Raw genomic sequence first — 17,651 nt, 5'->3', positions numbered from 1 at the left:
TTCCCTGTCTTAGGTCAGTTACGAGCACCACTTTATTTTAAGAATGTGAAATGTCAGAATAATAGTAGAGAGAATATTTTATTTCAGCTTTTATTTCTTTCATCACATTCCCAGTGGGTCAGAAGTTTACATACACTCAATTCGATTTTGGTATCATTGCCTTTAAATTGTTTAACTTGGGTCAAACGTTTCGGGTAGCCTTCCACAAGCTTCCCACAATAAGTTGGGTGAATTTTATTCCTCCTGACAGAGCTGGTGGAACTGAGTCAGGTTTTGTAGGCCTCCTTGCTCGCACATGCTTTTTCAGTTATGCCAACAAATGTTCTATAGGATTGAAGTCAGGGCTTTGTGATGGCCACTCCAAAACCTTGACTTTGTTGTCCTTAAGCCATTTTTCTTAACTTTGAAAGTATGCTTGGGGTCATTGTCCATTTGGAAGATCCATTTGCGACCAAGCTTTAACTTCCTGACTCATGTCTTGAGATGTTGCTTCAATATATCCACATAATTTTCCTCCCTCATAATGCCATTTATTTTGTGAAGTGCACCAGTCCCTCCTGCAGCAAAGCACCCCCACAACATGATGCTGCCACCCCCGTGCTTAACGGTTGGTATGGTCATTTTGGCCAAACAGTTCTATTTTTGTTTCATCAGACCAGAGGACATTTCTCTAAATAGTACAATCTATGTCCCCATGTGCAGTGGCAAACTGTAGTCTGGCTTTTTTATAGCGGTTTTGGAGCAGTGGTTTCTTCCTTGCTGAGCGGTCTTTCAGGTTATGTCAATATAGGACTTTACTGTGGATGTAGATACTTTTGTACGCGTTTCTGCCTTGTGAAGAACAAGGTCCTTTGCTGTTGTTCTGGGATTGATATGCACTTTTCGCACCAAAGTACGTTCATCTCTAGGAGACAGAACGCGTATCCTTCCTGAGCGGTATGACGGCTGCGTGGTCCCATGGTGTTTATACTTGCGTACAATTGTTTGTACAGATGAACTGGTCTCTTCAGATGTTTGGAAATTGCTCCCAAGGATGAACAAACTTGTGGAGGTCTACAATTTTTTTTCTGAGGTCTTGGCAGATTTCTTTTGATTTCCCCATGATGTCAAGCAAAGAGGCACTGAGTTTGAAGGTATGGCCTTGAAATACATCCACAGGTACACCTCCAATTGACTCAAATTAGCCTATCAGAAGCTTCTAAAGCCACGACATCCAAGGCACAGTCAACTTAGTTTATGTAAACTTCTGACCCACTGGATTTGTGACACAGTGAGTTTTAAGTGAAATAATCTGTAAACAAATGTTTGAAAAATTACTTGTCATACACAATGCAGATGTCCTAACCAACATGCCAAAACTATAGTTTGTTAACAAGAAATTTGTGGAACGGTTGAAAAACTAGTTTTAATGATTCCAACGTAAGTGTATGTAAACTTCCGACTTCAACTGTACATACAGTTCTGTAAGATACTGCTATGTTTATATATGACAATTGCATTTCGTCACACTGGATGGGACATATTCATTTATTGTCTCATTACCAAAATAATCAAACACAGCCATGATTAGGTTAGCCAGTTGATCACAAATTTGGGAGACAGCCTGGTCTCTGAGAGTTGTCCATCTTGAAAATGCCCCTGTCTTGTTTAACAACAAAGAAAGTGTTATGTATGTTTCCATTCAAATGCCATAAATCATCCTTAGCCTCTCTTAAGAATTCGCTGCCTGATATTTTTCATACGATATGGGTTATGAGGATCATAGACAGCATTGGTTATAGATCGCGGGGCTTCATAGGCAGTGACAGGCTGGTGTGTTTTGTGATTGATTTATGTAGCTTAAAAGCTCTCCTGTTATTTCATATGATTTACTGTCAGATAAAACAGCTGCTCCTCATCCTTATTGGATGGGCCTTGGGATGAGACGCCGATTTGGAACAGGGCCATAAATTACCCCTCTCTCTATTGGCCTGCAGTGAGGGGAGAGTAGAAGGGTTGTGCTGCCTGCTATAGGGATGGGATGAGGAATCCCGGGCTTGTATCACTGGGAAAGACAGAGGTGCTTTTGGAGATCAATCTCAAAAAGTCTCCCTTTGTAATACACTCGTTGTGTAACATTGATCATACTCTAGGCCAGAGTGTAGAGGACCTTGTTCTAGTCTAAAAGCTTTCTTTGTGTATAATGACATTCTTGAAACATGACAAGTGCTTTGAAGTTTGTCTAATTTCTCTGAAGAATGTGAAGGAGTTGGAGAATGTGTTTCTTATGTTCCCACATCTATTTCACCAACTAAAATATGTATTTGTTTGAGCGTGTCTTTGTTTGTGATTGAGTGAGACAATTGACACAAGTTTTAATGCTGTAATTGTTGTTTGCATGTGTTTAATCTAAGGACACATTTACTTTAAACTACCCCTCTATCAGCTCATAGCCATACTCTCTTTCTTCTATTCTTTTCCTCTCTGCTCTCTCATTTTTGTCAATTGGACCTCAAAGGAGTCCATCTTGACATTTTAGCGTGCCTGATGTCTCAATGAGTCTGACAAAGTCGATTTCTGTCTGTCTCCAGGTTCGACTACCAGGAGCTGCTTCATAACTCCAGCTTCTGCCTGGTGCCCCGCGGTCGAAGGCTGGGCTCCTTTCGCTTTCTCGAGGCCCTCCAGGTATGTGGTTTGAAGTTTCCCCAACAAAAAACCTGTCTCTCCAAGGCTCCTTGCGTCTCCAAGTGGTTCCCTTGGAAACGGGGGCTAGTCGTCGGCATGGCAGCCAGGGTTGGAGCCTGTGAGTTGTGCAGGCCCTGCAGTCTGCCAGGCCTGATGCTTGGGTTATTGGTATTGACAACCTGTCATCTTTTCAGAAACAGCTGCAGAAGAGTTCTGTACTATAGATACAGAAGAGACCCCTTTTTTTATCTCAACACCTCCCACTTTCATTAACACCTGATCTCCTCCTCTCAGGCATGTTTATTTGGACTGACAGTAGCGTCCCACTGAGCCTCTATAGAAGTATCTTAGAATTGTTTATTACTTGGAACTATCCCATTGTAGATGTACATCTGTCTCTATATCGACAGAGGAAGTTATTATGGACATTCTGAATCAATGTAGTGTGGTATCACATCCAGATACACTGAGGCCTGCATGGCTAAAAGTGAAGAATTTTTACCTTTATTTAACTAGGCAAGTCAGTTAAGAACAAATTCTTATTTTCAATGACGGCCTAGGAACAGTGGGTTAACTGCCTGTTTAGGGGCAGAACGACAGATTTGTACCTTGTCAACTCGGGGGTTTGAACTTGCAACCTTCCGGTTAGTCGAACGCTCTAACCACTAGGATACCCTGCCACCCCGAATGAAGGAAGTAGCCTAGTCATTTCTACCCCACTCTGTACAAATCAAATCAATCAATCAAATGTATTTATAAAGCCCTTCTTACATCAGCTGATGTCACAAAGTGCTGTACAGAAACCCAGCCTAAAACCCCAAACAGCAAGCAATACAGGTGTAGAAGCACAGTGGCTAGGAAAAACTCCCTAGAAAGGCCAAAACCTAGGAAGAAACCTAGAGAGGAACCAGGCTATGAAGGGTGGCCAGTCCTCTTCTGGTTGTGCCAGGTGGAGATTATAACAGAACTTGACCAAGATGTTCAAATGTTCATAGATGACCAGCAGGGTCAAATAATAATAATCACAGTGGTTGTCGAGGGTGCAACAGGTCAGCACCACAGGAGTAAATATCATTTGGCTTTTCATAGCTGACCATTCAGAGTATTTCTACTGCTCCTACTGTCTCTAGAGAGCTGAAAACAGCAGGTCTGGGACAGGTAGCATGTCCGATGAACAGGTCAGGGTTCCATAGCCACAGGTAGAACAGTTGAAACTGGAGCAGCAGCACGGCCAGGTGGACTGGGGAAAGCAAGGAGTCATCAGGCCAGGAAGTCCTGAGGCATGGTCCTAGTGCTCAGGTCCTATGAGAGAGAGAGAGAAAGAAATAAAGAAAGAAAGAAAGAAAGAAAGAAAGAAAGAAAGAAAGAAAGAAAGAAAGAAAGAAAGAAAGAAAGAAAGAAAGAGAGAGAGAAAGAGAGAAAGAGAGAGAATTAGAGAGAGCATACTTAAATTCACACAGGACACCGGATAAGACAGGAGAAATACTCCAGATATAACAGGCTGACTCTAGCCCCCCCAACACATAAACTACTGCAGCATAAATACTGGAGGCTGAGACAAGAGGGGTCGGAAGACAGTCTGACGATACCCCTGGAAAGGGCCAAACAGCAGGATATAACCCCACCCACTTTTCCAAAGCACAGCCCTCACACCACTAGAGGGATATATTCAACCACCAACTTACCATCCTGAGACAAGGCCGAGTAAAGCCCACAAAGATCTCCGCCACGGCACATCCCAAGGGGGGACGCCAACCCAGACAGGAAGATCACGTCAGTGACTCAACCCACTCAAGTGATGCACCCCTCCTAGGGACGGCATGGAAGAGCACCAGTAAACCAGTGACTTAACCCCTGTAATAGGGTTAGAGGCAGAGAATCCCAGTGGAGGGAGGGGAACCGGCCAGGCAGAGATAGCAAGGGCGGTTCTTTGCTCCAGTGCCTGTCTGTTCACCTTCACATTCCTGGGCCAGACTACACTCAATCATAGGACCTACTGAAGAGATGAGTCTTAAAGACTTAAAGGTTGAGACCGAGTCTGCGTCTCTCACATGGGTAGGCAGACCATTCCAGAAAAATGTAGCTCTATAGGAGAAAGCCCTGCCTCCAGCTGTTTGCTTATAAATTCTAGGAACGGTAAGGAGGCCTGCATCTTCTGACCGTAGCGTACGTGTAGGTATGTACGGCAGTACCAAATCAGAAAGATAGGTAGGAGCAAGCCCATGTAATGCTTTGTAGGTTAGCAATAAAACCTTGAAATCAGCCCCTGTCTTAACAGAAAGCCAGTGTAGAGGGGCTAGCACTGGAGAAATATGATACAATTTTTGTGTTCTAGTCAAGATTCTAGCAGCCGTGTTTAGCACTAACTGAAGTTTATTTAGTGCTTTATCCGGGTAAACAGAAAGTAGAGCATTGCAGTAGTCTAACCTCGAAGTGACAAAAAAGTGACTGCATATAAGATAAACAGAGAGTAGCAGCAGTGTAAAAGAGGGGTTGGGGAGGCACACAATGCAAATAGTCCGGGTAACCATTTGTTTACCTGTTCAGGGGTCTTATGGCTTGGTGCCGACGTGGATAACAATGTCCCTATACTCTCTACACTCACCAGTTTTAGCTTTAGCCAACACCATCTTCAGATTAGCCTTAACATCGGAAGCTCTCCCTTGGTAATCGAATCAAATCCAGTTTTATTTGTCGCATACACATGGTTAGCAGATGTTAATGGGAGTGTAGCGAAATGCTTGTGCTTCTAGTTCCGACAATGCAGTAATAACCAACAAGTAATCTAGCTAACAATTCCAAAACTACTACCTTATAAGACACAAGTGTAAGGGGATAAAGAATATGTACATAAAGATATATGAATGAGTGATGGTACAGAGCGGCATAGGCAAGATACAGTAGATGGTATTGAGTGGAGTATATACATATGAGATGAGTATGGAAACAAAGTGGCATAGTTAAAGTGGCTAGTGATACATGTATTACATAAAGATGCAGTAGATGATATAGAGTATAGTATATACATATACATATGAGATGAATAATGTAGGGTATGTAAACATTATATTAGGTAGCATTGTTTAAAGTGGCTAGTGATATATTTTACATCATTTCCCATCAATTCCCATTATTAAAGTGGCTGGAGTTGAGTCAGTGTGTTGGCAGCAGCCACTCAATGTTGGTGGTGGCTGTTTAACAGTCTGATGGCCTTGAGATAGAAGCTGTTTTTCAGTCTCTCGGTCCCAGCTTTGATGCACCTGTACTGACCTCGCCTTCTGGATGATAGCGGGGTGAACAGGCAGTGGCTCGGGTGGTTGTTGTCCTTGATGATCTTTATGGCCTTCCTGTGACATCGGGTGGTGTAGGTGTCCTGGAGGGCAGGTAGTTTGCCCCCGGTGATGCGTTGTGCAGACCTCACTACCCTCTGGAGAGCCTTACGGTTGTGGGCGGAGCAGTTGCCGTACCAGGCGGTGATACAGCCCGACAGGATGCTCTCGATTGTGCATCTGTAGAAGTTTGTGAGTGCTTTTGGTGACAAGCCAAATTTCTTCAGCCTCCTGAGGTTGAAGAGGCGCTGCTGCGCCTTCTTCACGATGCTGTCTGTGTGGGTGGACCAATTCAGTTTGTCTGTGATGTGTACGCCGAGGAACTTAAAACTTACTACCCTCTCCACTACTGTTCCATCGATGTGGATAGGGGGGTGTTCCCTCTGTTGTTTCCTGAAGTCCACAATCATCTCCTTAGTTTTGTTGACGTTGAGTGTGAGGTTATTTTCCTGACACCACACTCCGAGGGCCCTCACCTCCTCCCTGTAGGCCGTCTCGTCGTTGTTGGTAATCAAGCCTACCACTGTTGTGTCGTCCGCAAACTTGATGATTGAGTTGGAGGCGTGCGTGGCCACGCAGTCGTGGGTGAACAGGGAGTACAGGAGAGGGCTCAGAACGCACCCTTGTGGGGCCCCAGTGTTGAGGATCAGCGGGGTGGAGATGTTGTTGCCTACCCTCACCACCTGGGGGCGGCCCGTCAGGAAGTCCAGTACCCAGTTGCACAGGGCGGGGTCGAGACCCAGGGTCTCGAGCTTGATGACGAGCTTGGAGGGAACTATGGTGTTAAATGCCGAGCTGTAGTCAATGAACAGCATTCTCACATAGGTGTTCCTCTTGTCCAGACGGGTTAGGGCAGTGTGCAGTGTGGTTGAGATTGCATCGTCTGTGGACCTATTTGGGCGGTAAGCAAATTGGAGTGGGTCTAGGGTGTCAGGTAGGGTGGAGGTGATATGGTATGGTAAACAGTTTATGATCGCTGGATGATTCGTTTTAAGTCTAATACTGTGGGTAATGAAGTCGCCAAAGACTAGGATTTTCAATTTGTCATAGCTAATGGTGGGAGGCTTCGGCGTCTCAGAACCCATAACGGGAGGAGTAGAGACCAGAAAAGGCTCGGCTTCTGACTCCGACTCGCTGCTTAATGGGGAGAACCGGTTGAAAGTTTCTGTCGGCTGAATGACACCGGTTGAGCATTCCTACAGCATTTCCTTCCAGAAGCCATGAGAAGGTTGTCGGCTGCGGGGACTGTGCGGGGGGATTTATACTACTATCTGCACTTATTGGTGGCACAGACGCTGTTTCATCCTTTCCTACACTGAAATTACCCTTGCCTAACGATTGCGTCTGAAGCTGGGCTTGCAGCACAGCTACCCTCGCCGTAAGGTAATCGTTCTCCTGTATATTATGAGTACTGCTATTGCAATTAGAAGGTATCATGTTAATGTTACTACTTAGCTTGGTGGCTGGTGGAGGTCCAAACGAACCACATCCAGATAAAGCGTCTAGAGTGAAAAAATTGAATGAAAAAAGTCGAGCGAGGGAACAACTAAAAATATAAACGTAATTAAAAAGTAAAAACCGTAAAGTTGGCAGGTAGCAAAGTAAGGTTAGCAACAAAACGCACAGCAGCAAGTAAACAAGTCTATAAGTTGTGTCAAATCAAACTTTATTTGTCACATGCGCAAGTGTAGACCTTACTGTGAAATGCTTACTTACAAACCCTTAACTCTTCTTGAACTGCACTGTTGGTTCAGAAAATATTTACCAAATAAACTAAAGTAAAAAATATATATAAATAATAAAAAAGTAACACGATAACGAGGGTATATACACGGGGTACCGGTACCGAGTCAGTGTGTGGGGGTACAGGTTAGTTGAGGTAATTTGTACATGTAGGTAGGGGTGAAGTGACTATGCATAGATAATAAACAGAGAGTAGCAGCAGTGTACAAAACAAATGTGTGTGTGGGGGGGGGGGGGGGGGGGGTCAATGTTATAGTCCGGTGGCCATTTGATTAATTGTTCAGCAGTTTTATGGCTTTGGGGTTAGAAGCTGTTAAGGAGCGTTTTGATTCTAGACTTGGCGCTCTGGTACCACTTGCCGTGCGGTAATAGAGAAAACAGTATTTCACTTGGGTGACTGGAGTCTCTGACAATTTTATATGCGTTCCTCTGACACTGCCTATTATATAGGTCCTGGATAGCAGGAAGCTTGGCCCCAGTTAAGTACTGGGCCGTACGCACTACCCTCTGTAGCGCCTTATGGTCAGATGCCGAGCAGTTGCCATACCAGGTGGTGATACAACTGGTCAGGATGCTCTGGATGGTGCAGTTGTAGAACTTTTTGAGGATCTCAGGACCCATGCAAAATCTCCTGAGGGGGAAAATGTTTTGTTGTGCCCTCTTCACGACTGTCTGGTGTGTTTGGACCATAATAGATCATTGGTGATGTGGACACCAAGGAACTTGAAACTCTCGACCCACTCTACTACAGCCTCGGGCCTGTTCGGCCTGCCTTTTCCTGTAGTCCACGATCAGCTCCTTTGTCTTGATCACATTGAGGGAGAGGTTGTCCTGGCACCACACTGCCAGTTCACACTGCCACCTCCCTATAGGCTGTCTCATCGTTGTCGGTGATCAGGCCTGCCACTGTTGTGTCATCAGCAAACTTAACTATAGTGTTTGAATCGTGTTTGGCCACGCAGTCGTGAGTGAACAGGGAGTACAGGAGTGGACTAAGTACACACCCCTGAGGGGTCCCAGTGTTGAGGATCAGCGTGGCAGACATGTTGTTGCCTAACCTTACAACCTGGGGGCGGCCCGTCAGGAGGTCCAGGATCCAGTTGCAGAGGGAGTGTTTAGTCCCAGGGTCCTTCGCTTAGTGATGAGCTTCGTGGGCACTATGGTGTTGAATGCTGAGCTGTAGTCAATAAACAGCATTCTCACATTGGTGTTATTTTTGTCCTGGTTGGAAAGGGCAGTGTGGAGTGCGATTGAGATTGCGTCATCTGTGGATCTGTTGGGGCGGAATGCGAGTGTGTCTAGGGTGTCTGGGAGGATGCTGTTGATGTTAGCCATGACCAGCCTTTCAAAGCACTTCATGGCTACCGATGTGAGTGCTACGGGGTGGTAATCGTTTAGGCAGGTTACCTTTGCTTCCTTGGGCACAGGAACTATGGTGGTCTGCTTGTAGGTATTACAGACTCAGTCAGGGAGAGGATGAAAATGTCAGTGAAGACACTTACCAGTTGGTCAGCGGATTCTTTGAGTACACGTCCTGGTAATCCATCTGGCCCAGCGGCTTTGTGAATGTTGACCTGTTTAAAGGTCTTGCTCACATTTGCTACCGAGAGCATTATCACACAGTCATCCAGAACAGCTGGTGTTCTTATGCATGCTTCAGTGTTGCTTGCCTCGAAGAGAGCATGAAAGGCATTTAGTTCATCTGATACTCTCCCGTCACTGGGCAGCTTACTTCTGGGTTTCTCTTTGTTGTCCGTAATAGTTTTCAAGCCCTGCCACATCCGACGAGCGTCAGAGCCAGTGTAGTAGGATTCAATCTTAATCCAGTATTGACGCTTAGTTTGTTTGATGGTTCGTCTGAGGGCAAAGCAATATTTCTTATAAGCGTAAGGATTAGTGTCCCGCTCCTTGAAAGAGGCAGCTCTACCTTTAGCTCGATGCTGGTGTTGCCTGTAATCCATGGCTTCTGGTTGGGATATGTACGTACGGTCACTGTGGGGACAATGTTGTCGATACACATATTGATGAAGCCAATGACTGAGGTGGTATACTCCTCAATGCCATTGGATGAATCCCGGAACTAGCAAAACAGTCCAGTAGCGTAGCATCTGCATTATCTGACCACTTCCGTATTGAGCGAGTCACTGGCAATATTTCTTATAAGCGTAAGGATTAGTGTCCCGCTCCTTGAAAGAGGCAGCTCTACCTTTAGCTCGATGCTGGTGTTGCCTGTAATCCATGGCTTCTGGTTGGGATATGTACGTACGGTCACTGTGGGGACAATGTTGTCGATACACATATTGATGAAGCCAATGACTGAGGTGGTATACTCCTCAATGCCATTGGATGAATCCCGGAACTAGCAAAACAGTCCAGTAGCGTAGCATCTGCATTATCTGACCACTTCCGTATTGAGCGAGTCACTGGTACTTCCTGTCTTAGTTTTTGCTTGTAAGCAGGAATCAGGAGGATAGAATTATGGTCAAATTTGCGAGCTTTGTATGCATCTCTGTGTGTGGAGTAAAGGTGGTCTAGAGTTTTTTTCTCCTCTGGTTGCACATGTGACATGCTGTTAAACATTTGGTAAAACTGATTTGTTTGCCTGCATTGAAGTCCCTGTCCACTAGGAGCGCTGCTTCTGGATGAACATTTTCTTGTTTGCTTATGGCCTTATAGAGTTGGTTGAGTGCGGTCTTAGTGCCAGCATCGGTCTGTGGTGGTAAATAGACGGCTAAGAATAATATAGATGAGAACTCTCTTGGTAGATAGTGTAGTCTACAGCTTATCATATGGTACTCTACCTCAGGCAAGCAATACCTCAAGACTTCTTTAATATTAGACATTGCGCACCAGCTGTTATTGACAAAAAGACACACACAAGCTGCTTCCAGTTTGTGGTGAGTAATCGCTGTTCTGATATCCAGAAGTTATTTTTCGGGTCATAAGAGACGGTAGCAGCAATATTATGGACAAAATAAGTAAAACAATAAGTAAAAAATAACTAGCAACATAGCACAATTGGTCAGGAGCATGTAAAACGTCATCCATCCTCTTTGGCGCCATCTTACAATCTTACAAGGGGTCAGTGCAGCAGTTAGGCAGACACTGTAGCTAACAATTCAAATGTGTGAATAATCATCTCACAAAGTACCGACTGAAAGCTAGCTGGAATTACGGTCCCCAAATGGAGCGTTCTTTGCTGCCTTTTAAGTGTGAGGCAGTTCCATTCCGCACCCAGATTTCAGAGGGGACACTTTGAAAAAGGAACATCAAAAAGCTTTTAGACATGACACAGATTGAGCTTTGATATTGTGAGGCAGCCCTCGCCCATTTGTCCTCTTTATCCATCAGTGAGGCTCAAACAAGGGCTGTTATGCAGATGGATGGAAGGATAATACTGGGGCTGGTGTGGCAGCAGGCAATGATTTGTTTCCCTACAACAGCAGAGGGGAGGGAGGAAAAGGAAAGGAGAAGAGGGGAGAGGAAAGAAGGGGAGGAGATGAGGGGGGAGGAGAGGAAAGAAGAGGGAGAGGAGAGGGAGATGAGAAGGAAAGGCGAGGAGTGTGATGATGCCACGACACTGAGCCAGGCCATGCAAATCACTAAAGAGCAGTGAGGATTTAAACAGACAGACAGGCCACCACCAATCCTGGACTTGGCATTTCTCACAAAGCTCCTATAAGCCCCAAATGAGTGTCAACTTTTAATGATGGAGATCCAAGTCTCCCTTGAAATGTAAACATGAATTCATGGTGCTGTACAGTTCAGTATGCTGCCTTGGTTTTTATTATTTTAGTCTGCATGTATGATTGATGACTACAAGACACATCAAATTAGATCCCTCTAAATGCAGTGCCACTGTACAGGAAATTAAAAGGGATTCTGATGAAGTTGGCAATGTTAATTTATCTGTAAGTGCTAATGCACATAGTTAAACAAATGTTATTCTCCCTAAAAATGGTTGCCACTTTGGTTTTCTCACCTCTGAGCATCCATTAAAAGTAAATGCTTTGCAAACTTACCTTGATAGAGAATTTGATCCCCGGAAAAGCCTGGCTTTAAGTTTGTGATAAACAGGTTTGTGTTGCTATGGTGTTTCTTTTAATGGAATTGTGTTAACAGGTTTAAGGAGCAGCGTTGTAGTGCTGCAAGAGTGTGGGGGAGAGGCGCTCCCTCACTTTTTCAGTTTGATAATACACAAAGCTGGTAAAACTACTTCTGGAAAATGTATTCTGATAAATTCTAAATAAATAATATTTAATTTCTTCCCTGTCTTCCTGGGGGGCTCCCGAGTGGCGGTCTAAGGCACTGCATCTCAGTGCTAGAGGCGGCACTTCAAATACAGGCTGTAACACAAAAAATTTAAATAAGAAATCACAACCGGTGGTGATTGGGAGTCCAATAGGGCAGCGCACAATTTGCCCAGCGTCGTCCGGACTTGGCAGGTGTAGGTCGTCATTCTAAAGAATATTTGTTATTAACTGACTTGCCTAGTTAAATAAAGGTTAAATGAAAATATATATATTTCTGGCTGTGGCGATAATGATTAACTGTAGGCTACGTGTGTGCACTGCGAAGGTTCATCAGATGCTTGACCACTTTGGCAAACGTTTATAAAGATTCACCAGCTGTTTCTATCCAGTCTTATAAACAAAATGAGAAGCCGCATGTTCACAACCACAAGCTTTAAAGGCTTGTCCGCAGCGAACCAGGCTGCAGGGCACACACCTGATACGTCAGGCAAACATCCTGGAGAGAGAGCTGGCCAGAGCCTCTCCCTCCGGGATTCAGGCAAGAAGACATTTGCATCCTGTGCCAACACTCTCCCTCCTGTGTGCCTCCACCATCAATGGCTTTAGGGACTTTGTTCACAGTAGGGGACACGTGCCACGCGAGCTGAGACCACTGCTTAACTGTACATAATCTCCAGTGCTTGACTTGGGCGAAGCTCACCGGAGCTGAGTACCGGCACTTCCGTTTCTCTACTACTTGAGCTCCTGCTCAAAATTATTGTGGAGCTCCTGCACCTATATATAAACAGTACCGGCACCCAAAATGAGTACTGGAACCTATTTTAGTCCGAGTCAAGCACTGTACCTCGGCGGCGTATTAGAGGGGGTTCAGCCACATGAACCTTATCATCACACCAACGAGATCTAGGATCCAAATTCACACTGTGTCTGCCTTGATGTTCATAAAACTCCACCGACCCCCTCTTGCGGAGTGGAATCCAGAACCAAATGTGACCACTTGGTAACGGCGACACCGTTCTGCGGAGGAAATCCAAACAATAGTAGCCACCGCAAAGCCCAAGGAGCCTGACCCTCTGGAAGTTGTTGTATCCCTCCTTGGGATATTTCGACTATTGGTTGAGACGCAAAGCCTATTCTAGCTTGGGATGGCAGGGTGGGCAATTGGAAATATGAATTAGGCCAAGTTGAAGGTAATAATGCATTAAGATTATATTAGTTTATTGAGGTGCATGGTTACACATCAAAAGCTTGATTTGATTTTATGTTTTAAAACAAATGTTCTGCAATTCTACGTAGTAATGATTTATGTTCACTACTTTGTCAATTGATTTGAATTAATGTTCAATCTCTGAAAATAAATTATATTAATTGATATTTCACCTCAGTTTTCTTTTTATTCTGTAATAGGGTATATTGTAACCATGTGTTCAAGCAAATCAAAGTGTATTTATGATACAGCTAATGTAAGCTACACAATACAATGCAATGCCTACTCACAACTAAAGCTCTCCCTGCAAACAGTACAGGGATATTAAGCTATATGTATTTGTATTTACATTAGGCTATAGCCTACAAATAGCTATACCACGTAGTCGTAGCCTATTAGGCTATACTATAAATGAATATTGTTTGTTCCTGAACTGGCCGAATCGCAGAGCTATCCTTCAGCACTACAAGTTGGTTAAACTTTTTTAACATCATTGCACGATCCTGGCGCTGTCCTTTCAGCAGCACGAATGGCCCTCCAATCGCTTAAAATAACACTCAAGATGCATATTCCCATAAATAAAGGCATATTCCCACTATAAATGCATATTTCCATAAAACGGATTGAGGTCAATCAAATGAATGATGATCACCGGTAAAACGTGAATAATTATCATTCACGATTGACTGTGATGGCCTATTTTGAAATTAGGTATGCCTAACTTGGTAATTGAGGGTATTAAAAATAAATATTGAGACAATATGTGTGGGTATAGGCTAGAGGTCGACCGATTATGATTTTTCAACACTGAAACCAATAATCGGTATAATCGGTATTATATATTATTGGAGGCCCAATAATCGGTATAATTGGTATTATATATATATATTTGTAATAATGACAATTACAACAATACTGAATTAACACTTTTATTTTAACTTAATATAGTACATAAATAAAATCTATTTAGTCTCAAATAAATAATGAAACATGTTCAATTTTGTTTAAATAATGCAAAAACAAAGTGTTGGAGAAGAAAGTAAAACTGCAATATGTGCCATGGTAAAAAGCTAACGTTTAAGTTCCTTGCTCAGAACATATGAAAGCTGGTGATTCAATATTCCCAGTTCTTCAATATTCCCAGTTAAGAAGTTTTAGGTTGTAGTTATTATAGGAATTATGATGCATCAACTATTTCTCTCTATACCATTTGTATTTCCTATACCTTTGACTATTGGATGTTCTTATAGGCACTTTAGAATTGCCAGCGTAATCTTAGGAGTTGATAGGCTTGAAGTCATAAACAGCGCTGTGCTTCAAGCATTGCTAAGAGCTGCTGGCAAATGCAGTAAAGTGCTGTTTGAATGAATGCTTATGAGCCTGCTGCTGCCTACCACCACTCAATCAGACAATATCAATCAATATAATATAATAAACACCGAAATACGAGCCTTTGATCATTAATATGGTAAAAATCCGGAAACTATCATTTCAAAAACAAAACGTTTATTCTTTCAGTGAAATACTGAACCGTTCCATATTTTATCGAACGGGTGGCAACCTTAAGTCTAAATATTCCTGTTACATTGCACAACTTTCAATGTTATGTCATAATTATGTAAAATTCTGGCAAATGAATTACGGTCTTTGTTAGGAAGAAAGATTCAGGCGGCCCAAACTGTTGCATATACCCCGACTCTGCGTGCAATGAACGCAAGAGAAGTGACACAATTTCACCTGGTTAATATTGCCTGCTAACATGGATTTCTTTTAACTAAATATGCAGGTTTAAAAATAAACACTTCTGTGTATTGATTTTAAGAAAGGCATTGATGTTCATGGTTAGGTACATTTGTGCAACGATTGTGCTTTTTTCGCGAACGCGCTTTTGTTAAATAATGACTAAATAGTGACTAACATTCCACGTTTTACTCTGTATGACAGGGCATTCTGATGAACCTGTTTGTAGACATGACTACAAAATAATCTGATACTTTACTGTAAAGAAATATCTGGACTAGCTCTTATAACTGTGACTATTTCTTAACAGTCCAGTAGAAGGGTAGAGACTGGTATCCATAATAGAGGTGTATGTGCATATTCTATTACCACTGACCCTCTCTGTGCTTCCCCCTGGGCTACCGTTCTCCTCCCCCAGGCTGCCTGTATCCCTGTCCTACTGAGCAACGGCTGGGAGCTGCCTTTTTCCGAGATCATCGACTGGAGCAAAGCAGCTGTCATCGGGGACGAGAGGCTCCTGCTGCAGGTAACTACTGATGGAGACCTCCTCCCTATGACACTTCTTTCTCTCTCTCACTCGCTCTCTCATGCTGTTATACAGTACCGTAAGCTGTACCTTATGCTAGAACACAAGGCAATCACAACTCACGTTGGGCTCTATAAAGTAGACCTTAGTAAGGACCACTGGGATGGATGACTTTTACTGCTCTCTCCAAAGGAATATATTGATACAATTTTGCAAACGTACTACAGTAACTTTTTGGGGGGTCAATATTGTCCTATCACAGCACTCCTGTTTGCTGTAATATTCTGTTACCTCAAACTACTCTCTCTTATCATCCCGCATTAGTTGCAGTTTCACGTTCATTGGGGTGAGTCTTGTCCTTGAGGCAGAACTGAGCGATTTCCGCTAGATGGGCCAGCTGCAAAGTCAAAATGGTCTATATTGTAAAAATTCATGAGTTTTTTTCAGTCTTAATTTAAGGTTGGGGTTAGCAGTGTGGTTAGGTTTAAATAAATAAAAATTGGACTTTGTGTCTGTTCCAGCTAGTGACAGCTTTGCAGAGCTGCCTCCAGAAGAAGAATCATTTTGACAAACGCTAACCTGCGCATTCCTACCGTTACCTTTTGTTAGCTTCATAAACTAGCCATCCTTTAACTTTACATACTATACCAAGTATCCAGAATTAGAGGAAGTGAATCCTCATCTTGCCAGCCACACCCGCGGTTTCAGAGGGGCTTGTTTGCAGAGGGGTGTGATGAAATGCCAATATACCTACACATATTAATCCACCCCATCCCTGCAACCGCCCGCCCATCTCCCTAATGTCTCCCAGAGCATGGGCCCTGTATCAATCAACTATCCCATTAATTATGTAATTCAAGATGTATGATATTTATATTCTTTAATTACTGAACTTATTAGCAGCTGATGTGGCAAAAAGGAAGACGTTTGATTTACGATATGCAAAATGTCACCCAGAACATGAAAATAAATGAGGAAATGATGTGTGCCGAGATATGACAAGATTTCCCTCAGTGTCATTCACCTTCTTGTCTCAGTTCCATCCCTCACTTATGAAATCAGCGCAATTATTAGAGGAGCTGCCTGTTGCCGTTGACCTGGGAACGACCCATGGTTCTATTGAAACCCGACACATTTATTTTATCTCAGACTACTGATGCACACAAAGATGTGTATCAGTTGATTTGCACTCAATTGCAAAATTGAGTCAACACACAATGCAAATGCAGCCTATTAAAAGCCGTAAATGGTTTTAATACCAGTCCTGTAATTATACGCTGTTGAATGAAAGACATTCAGAGTTTCTCACTCTCTTCACCTCCTAGTTACAAAGTCCCTGTCCTAAAAGCATGCTAATTGTTGTCAGATATGTGTAGACGTGGAAAATATGCTGTGACAGGATATGAGGCACTCAAGGACGTTTTGTCTCTAGAAGAAAGAAAAAATATATAATGACAGCATTTGTTCACTAGGCACAAATAATTGTTACATCTAATTAAATTAAGCACTTAGAAGTCAGACACACCAAGAAAACGGCGGGCCGATAGGTACTTAACACAGTAGGAGGCCGTTCCATCTCTTGCTAGAACAAAAGTAGGAGTCCCAACCTGGTACAGACAAACCTGACGTTTCTACTTGTAGAATCGCCCTGCTCGTCAGTAGCCAACAACTTGACTTTGAGCCAATCAGAGAACACAAACCTTGAAGTGGAGGAGCCAATAGGAGTGACAAGTAAAAGGAAGAAAGGAAGGCACTTTTCCCTGTGTAATCCATCCCCTTTTCTAAAACAATAAAGCTGCATAAAACATATTTTTTTACTAGAGCAAGTATTTACATATTTTATTTCTAGCTAAGGATCTTTGTGTTTGAAGAAGGATTTTTTTTGTTAGGTATGATAATGTGCACTTTTTTTCTTTGCTTCCCACATCTCCATGTGAAATAATCCGATCTATAACCAAATAATATGCCCAGGCAAATATTCTTATACTTGCCGGTGTAACCTAAAACATTATCCCAGTTTGACATGCTGCTTGTGTATGCATTCTGATATCAGCTAAAAATAAAACATGTTTTGGTCATGGACTTTAAAAGCACATGGCTAGTGACACTACATGGCCAAAAGTAGGTGGACACCCCTTCAAATTACTGGATTCGGCTAGTTCAGCCACACCCGTTGCTGACAGGTGTAT

General features: G+C 43.2%; 1 protein-coding gene across 2 annotated transcripts in view; it reads left to right on the top strand.

The window, feature by feature from the left end:
* LOC139415589 (exostosin-1-like) overlaps positions 1-17,651 on the top strand; it is a 276,125-nt gene that overhangs the window by 217,651 nt on the left and 40,823 nt on the right. For both annotated transcript variants that reach the window (XM_071163700.1, XM_071163701.1), the window contains exons 3-4: positions 2,571-2,664; positions 15,355-15,462. In XM_071163700.1, coding sequence (XP_071019801.1) covers positions 2,571-2,664; positions 15,355-15,462 — 202 coding nt within the window. The remainder of the gene's footprint in view (positions 1-2,570; positions 2,665-15,354; positions 15,463-17,651) is intronic.

The sequence above is a fragment of the Oncorhynchus clarkii genome, chromosome 8, assembly GCF_045791955.1.
Source record: "Oncorhynchus clarkii lewisi isolate Uvic-CL-2024 chromosome 8, UVic_Ocla_1.0, whole genome shotgun sequence".
Taxonomy (NCBI): domain Eukaryota; kingdom Metazoa; phylum Chordata; class Actinopteri; order Salmoniformes; family Salmonidae; genus Oncorhynchus; species Oncorhynchus clarkii.
The sequence above is the reverse complement of the archived record's forward strand: the minus strand, read 5'-3'. Positions and strand labels throughout refer to the sequence as shown.